This window comes from Populus euphratica, unplaced genomic scaffold (genome assembly GCF_000495115.2).
Source record: "Populus euphratica unplaced genomic scaffold, PopEup_1.0 scaffold173.1, whole genome shotgun sequence".
Classification (NCBI taxonomy): Eukaryota; Viridiplantae; Streptophyta; class Magnoliopsida; order Malpighiales; family Salicaceae; genus Populus; species Populus euphratica.
The window spans coordinates 606,007-612,836 of record NW_011499951.1 but is presented as its reverse complement, the minus strand read 5'-3'; the positions used below and the strand labels follow the sequence as shown (position 1 = coordinate 612,836).

The window sequence follows — 6,830 nt, the reverse complement described above, 5'->3', positions numbered from 1 at the left end:
TACAATTAACCTCCTTGTGGTTCGACCCCGGTCTTGCCGGGTTATTTATTACTTCGACACTCCTGCACTTGGGAGAAGACATCAATATTTTAGTCGTGTCAACTGCTATAGTTAATTTATCTCAAATATTTTATTAAATGTTAATTAAAAATCTAGGTTTAGGCTAAAAAATATATTAGTGTCTAATATAGTAAGAAATGTTTTTTAAACATGTCACATGACTAAAGATTTTGTTTTAGAATCATGACGTGTCTCTTTAATCTTTTAACAACAGTTGCTAATAGATTTTGATGGAATGATGACTTACGCCATGTTATCAAAATTTTAGGGATCTATATGCATTTTCTTAGAACTATACAATCACAAAATTGATTTGTTTAAATGCTAATCGTTGTCCTATAATGGATTATTACTCCATTTTTACAAAAAGAAAAAAAAAGGGAAATATACATGTAAAAAAGAGTGTGTTTTTATAAATTGGATACAGAAAAGAAGAATTTTTTTTTATTTTCCACCACAAGCTTGAAGTTGGAAAAAAATGTCTTCCAAAATTATTCTTCTATCTTAGAAAACACATTTCTCCAAATTTTTTTCATCTTTAATGAATGTTTTTGATAAAAATGACCTTTCTCTTTTTATTTAATTACAAGTATACTATGTATAAATATATTCTCTCAATTTTTTTCCATCCTTCGATTTTCTCCACCATTCTCCACCCACCATTAATCACTAGAAAAACTCAACAATAACAGCAGTAGCAGTAGCACCACTACCACCACCAATATCATCAACAGTAACTATAAAATATCATCAACCAAACAATTTGTTATTTTTTTTATCTTGTAAACTAAGAATAATGTGATTGGGTAGTTACCAAAAGTTATGTTGAATAATATGAGTGGATAGTTACTGAAAGTTATCTCAAACTTCTTTATTTAAAGAAGAAGGCAAGACAACTAAGAAGAACATAACTCAACAATTCAACAGAAAAATAAAATCACTGTATTGTGATTTTATCAAGTTCTCATAACCATTCAAACCATAAACTAGTAGGCAATAAAGTGTAAGCGATAGAACAGTAGGCGATAACTCTACAAACATTATCAAGTAGGCTTGCAATTTTCCTTGTAATTAGTAAGCTTGCAATTTCAATTCCATAAACAAAAATACTAAAAAGATGTTTCATGATCTAGGAATTCTATTTCATGGATGTAATTAGAGTATGAATAACTCTATAAATATAAAGTCGTTTCATATCCTAAGTTATGGATGTTATTAGAATATGAATCACTCTATGAATGTAAATATTCATTTCATGGATGTAATTAAAGCTTGAATCATTCAAAGTGTTTTAATTATTTGGTTACTTTTTCAGTTGAACTATTATTTATGTAGAAGTTAATTTAATCATATTGATACTCGTATAACTCTGTAATATAAATTTAGAACTACGTAAGTAGATCTAGGATTAAATTCATAGTTCAAACCAGTTAACTTAAAACTTCAATCTTAAGTTGGAAAATCGTCTTAATTAAGACAAAAACAAGATAATTTACATCAAACACAATATACCTAAACTGCATCAAACACAATATGCCTAAATTGTGGAAGATATTGGAGGCATAATGCTAAGATCATGCTCTAATTCAAAGCAAGTTATTGTATAACATTGAACCTTTGAGTTTTCTTTTTTATTTTTTACCTTATATGTTAATGGATTAGGTTGAATTTTTAAATCAGTTTCTATTTATCAAAATTAAGATTTATAATCACATAATTAAGTCCTAGTTGGCAAGATGTGTTTATGTCAATTAGAAGAAAAGAAGAATGTAAAGAATATATTGAAAAACAAGTTAAGTTGAACATGATTTATATTGTTAGTTTTCTTCAAATAAAAAAAAATACAATTTGGATATATTTTTTTAGTTTTTTGAGTTTTAAAATGCTATGAAACTTTAAGAAATGAACAAGTTTGTTAGTTTTCTTATTGGAAAAGAAAAACCAAAAGGAAAGAAGAAAACTAAAAAAGAAAAGAAAATTAAGTATAAAAGTAAAAGGCGTGGGTTTTTTGTTGAGCATGATCTCATGTTATTGACACCGATTTAGGCCATCAAAATAGACGATATTTATGTTAAATGGTTACTTTTGACGAGGAAAGTTTATATTAGGTGTTTTTTACCTTTAAAGTTCATGAAAAAAAATATGAACTTGGATTAATTTTTGGTTTTATTTTTTATTTTTAAGATGATTTTTTGTTTTTTTCAACTATAAATAGATTTATCATAGTTTTTAAGGTATTTTTAGTCAAATAGATTGAAGAATGGTCTTTGAAAAAAAAACACTTAAGCCTTGATTTTCCCGCCACCATAGTTGTAGGAATTTGGGTAAAGTTAGACGATGCATTGTCTTTTTTTCAGCAAAAAAAATAAAGGCCCATTTATACAGGGCCTAGCAAAATGGGCTAAGCAAGCTAGCCTCACCTTTTTTTTTAATTTTTTTTCAATTAAAGCTTATTTAAATGTTTTTTAAATTATTTATATTAACCCCTTCTCTATTTTATTTTATTTTAGAAAGCCTTTTTTAAATTATGGTTTTTTTTTGTTAAGCATTTAATTTTTGAAGAGGTTTTTCTGATTTATTTATATTTTTTTATGTTTTGTATAGATAGACTATATTTTTAAAAAATAAAAAATATTTATTTTTAGATAATATTTCTAATTTGTGTAGTCTTGCATAATATTTTTTTTTCTTATTTTATTTAATCAATTTAATATATTTGTCTATTTTTATTATTGTCTATTGAATAAAAAAACTATTGCAATAAACAAAATTTAGCAAATATAATAGTGTAAATATCCTATTTTTTGAGATTAAATATCTTAATCTATATTCATTTGTTGTTTGTTTGAGTTTTATTTTTAGATATTTTTAATGACTTTTTATTTATATATTAGCATATATAATTCTTGATTTATTTAATTATATATATATAATTTTTTATTTACACTTAAATATTTTAAATTACAAAAATACATTAAAAAATATGTATATATATAATTTCTTTATATAAAAAAAACTAATCCGAGACCTAGTAGGGTGTTTTTTTTAACTGAACAACCCCAACGCTTCTAGTTTTTGACTTGTAAAACGAAAAACGCGCCGTTTTTGTCCTAAAGTTTGCGATATATTATTATTATTATTATTTTTTCTAGCTTGTGTGATATGACGAGGTAGAGGTTAAAAAAGAAAGAAAGAAACGAAGGATGAAGGCAGTGGCTCTTCTTCGTCCTCTCTACATCCCATCATTTCCTTCACGCCCTCACGTCTACTGTCTTCCCAAACGCACAAATCTTCATGTCTCATGCTCCTCTCAAAGGACAGAGTCTCCGGTTCGCTCCTTGCAATTGTTTTTCTAAAAAAATATCAATTTCAGTTTGATAATTAATTACAACGGGCGGTCTGACGTGACTGTAGGTAAAAGCAGAAGATAGTACTTTTCCAAGGTCGGAGGAGTACAGGTATCAATTCTATGATGATTGGTTTCTCGCTCTCTTTCGTAACAAAATGGTGAAGGTCAGCTTTATTTCAACCTGTAGATTATAATAAATTAATTGTTAATAGATTGTTAATTATTTTCTTCAAGGGATTTAACAGGAAGTTGGATGGGATTCAGAGAAAGCAGGATATGATGGATTGATTGAAGTAGCTAGTCGTCTCATGTTGAGGAGGACCCCTTCTGATACTACAGATGCAGCTGTTTGTTTTCTTCTTCTTCTTCTTCAATTTATCACTCATTTTTCTTAACAGTCAGACTAAGTAAATATTGGGCAGGGCAGGTTAGAATACTGAGGTCCTTGTTTCCTCCATTTTTACTGCATCTGTATAAATCGCTGGTATCACCTATAGGAGGAGGAAAACTAGCTGCTATAATGGTTGGTGAGTTGGGAGTTACTTTCCATTTCTGCTTTTCATGCATTTTGTTTCCTTTTCCTTCTGATGCTTGTTGAATGGATTGTTAATTCAAAGTTATAACCGTCTTTGTTGTTTAATTTCTGAAGCAAGAGTGACTGTAATCACTTGTCAGTGGCTCATGGGCATATGCAAAGTTAATTCTGTTGATCTTCCTGATGGATCCTCGTGGGAGAGTGGGGTAAGTCTCCCAATTTCCCAGTCTAACTAGTGTATGTGTGCTCAAGTGAAGCCGAAATTCAGCTATGAATATAGGCAATCCTGAGCCCGCTATTGGTTCCTGCAGGTTTTTGTAGAAAGATGCAAGTATTTAGAAGAAAGCAAATGTGTAGGGATTTGTGTCAACACTTGCAAGCTTCCAACTCAGGTATATGTTCTACACTGTTAAATTTCTGGCAGTTTCTAAGCATTTTCACAGTACCTATTCTGTGAACATTTCTTACTTCTTGTGATTTGGTTCTTCAGACCTTTTTCAAGGATTACATGGGGATTCCTTTACTGATGGAACCAAATTTCAACGATTATAGCTGTCAGGTATCATAGAAACTGACTCCTTTAAGCACTCGTCAATTGCTGGTTTTAGATGTAGATAGGCAGAACATCAAGATAGGCAAGTGGGAATCACACCTTTTCCATCAGAATTCTGTAATCGAATTCGAGAAAGGATTTAACAATGCTCCATTTGCAATAGTTCCTGTATGCTGTATGCTTCCCATCAACTTCTAAATGGTGTTTGGTTATTTACTTGCAAATATGATTTTCCACAGCCATTTTTATCTTGTGATTCTAATGTTACAGTTCAAATTTGGGGTCCTTCCTCCGCTACCTGAAGATGACGGCACTCTCAAGGAACCTTGCCTGGAGGCATGCCCAATTGCAAGCAAAAGAAGGGGAGCTGCTGCAGACATGGTCATAATGCGATGTCCAAAGGCATAGTTTGCTCACTGTCATTTAATTAAGATTTCATCACTGACATTTCTTAACTTGTATATCATCATGAAATGTATCTGTGATCTATCTATCTACAGTCAAGAGATATATCAGCTTTTCCATGCCTACAATCTAATAAACCATAGTCAACACGATGCACTCTCTGTGCGTCTACAAACACGCAGGGAGAGAGATCGGAAATATTGCAGATGGAGAAGGGGATGCGAATGCCTAACACTGGAACGTGTGGAAGCCCATCTTCACTCGCCTGTACGCTATAAAATTGGCAACTAGTAGGTCACGATTACACAGGACAAAGAAAGACTATTTTCATTGCAAGTCAACTGCATAAAAGGATTCATCCATAACAAAAAGCCTACACATGACAGAAGCATGATCCTAGACTCCTGCCCGCTAACTAAGGTTCCTCATTTGCTGTTGTGCGTGCCACCGACAGTCTCCACATGGAGGCCTGCCGAAGAGAATTACAGCATGTTTCATCTCCACTCAATACGATAATTATATATATATAAACCCTACGGTGAAGCAAGACTCGGTGCACTGTGGAGTGCTGCAATTCATTGATGATTTTGCCCTCCACATTTGTAAAGAAAGGGCTGAGTTTTGGAGGATAAAATGATCTTTTCACGGGGTTATTGTCTGAGGGGTGAATTGATATCTTCATGTTCTTATTGAGCAATTAAATTGCTACTCTACCCTTTAAAAAAAATATATAACCTCCAGGGCAAGGAGCATTTATGGTTTTTCAATATTTTTTTAAATATCCTTGCAATTTTTTGAACAATGTAATTATTTAGATATCCTTGCAATTTTGTTTTCCTTTTGTTTGAGTTCAGGGTGTTTTTGTCACTTTCCTGTAATGTAATTTTCAATTAAAGTTAGGGATTAGCTCTTTTGATATATAATAAATATATCTAAAAAGAAAAATTGTTAGCACTTGCAATACGCATATTAACAAAAAAAAAAAGCTCCAACTTTTTAGATGGTGCGTGCTTTTACTGTAATTAAATACTATCTTTAACAATGATATTTGAAGTAGTGTATTAAGATCTTTTAAATGATGACACTTATAACGAAGAAAAATGAATGGTATAGCTCTAGTGGATTTCTTTCCCCTCCTTTCCTTTTTCTCTTATATCTTAAGGAAAGTACATAAGCTTCATTTCATTTGTTTTGTTTATAGAGCGTTGTCTTTATTTTTTTGATTTGCATTTATTTTATTAATCTTTTGTAAGTTTTTTTTTTTTTCAATTTCATCCATATCATTTGATTTTATTTAGTATTCATTTTAAATATAGTCCTTATTCTTTTGATTTTTTTATCTATTTTATTTTTTTTACCTTTTGTAGGTTATTTTTTTTCAATTTTATCTTTCATTATTTAATTTCATTTAGTTTTATTTTAGATGTAATCTTTATTCTTTTAATTGTTATTTATTTAATTTTTAATAATTTTCTAATTCTATTTTATTTTGAATTTCATTCCTTAATATTATAAATTACAATTTAATCTGAACTCAACAGCATTGCCTTAACCTGCCCAAACTTTTTAGTGTTTTTTAAATGGTTACCTTACTCAATGAGTAATTAATATGATATGAATATTATCAAATCATATTTTAAACTCGCCCAAATCTAAGCCATATATATATATATATATATATATATATTATTGTTTTGATACAATGTGATATATACACATTTTGATATTGATATTGACATAAAACACTTATAATATAATATTTATTATTTTATAGTTTCATAATTTGATATGCACCCTTCAAATTCATATATTAGTTAATTTATTTTTTATTTAATACTAAATAATTGCTAGATAATAAATATTCATATGGATAAATAATTTTATCTTTTGATATTAGAAATAACAATTTAATCTGAACTCGATAAATA

General features: G+C 29.6%; 1 protein-coding gene across 2 annotated transcripts; it reads left to right on the top strand.

Annotated features, from left to right (window-relative positions):
* Positions 1–3,200: 3,200 nt before the first annotated feature.
* On the top strand, positions 3,201–5,681 carry LOC105137996 (beta-carotene isomerase D27). 2 transcript variants are annotated; one of them, XM_011043972.1, is made up of 9 exons: positions 3,201–3,389; positions 3,475–3,573; positions 3,655–3,756; positions 3,837–3,972; positions 4,059–4,150; positions 4,256–4,336; positions 4,435–4,503; positions 4,768–4,899; positions 4,998–5,077. In XM_011043972.1, exons 1-9 carry the CDS (start codon positions 3,264–3,266, stop codon positions 5,043–5,045), a joined length of 885 nt encoding a protein of 294 aa, XP_011042274.1. In that variant the 5' UTR covers positions 3,201–3,263; the 3' UTR covers positions 5,046–5,077. The 2 variants fall into 2 exon arrangements, with proteins under 2 accessions (XP_011042274.1, XP_011042273.1); XM_011043971.1 differs by lacking the exon at positions 4,998–5,077 and adding an exon at positions 5,085–5,681 and having other exon boundaries at positions 3,203–3,389; positions 3,837–3,936.
* The last annotated feature ends 1,149 nt before the right edge of the window (positions 5,682–6,830 follow it).

Bases quoted from the DNA above. Each gene is read 5' to 3' on its own strand.
- LOC105137996 (XM_011043971.1), top strand. From the start codon at position 3,264: ATGAAGGCAGTGGCTCTTCTTCGTCCTCTCTACATCCCATCATTTCCT. The intron at 3,390-3,474 runs GTTCGCTCCTTG...ACGTGACTGTAG, and splicing joins CTCAAAGGACAGAGTCTCCG to GTAAAAGCAGAAGATAGTAC. The intron at 4,504-4,767 runs GTATCATAGAAA...CTAATGTTACAG, and splicing joins TCAACGATTATAGCTGTCAG to TTCAAATTTGGGGTCCTTCC.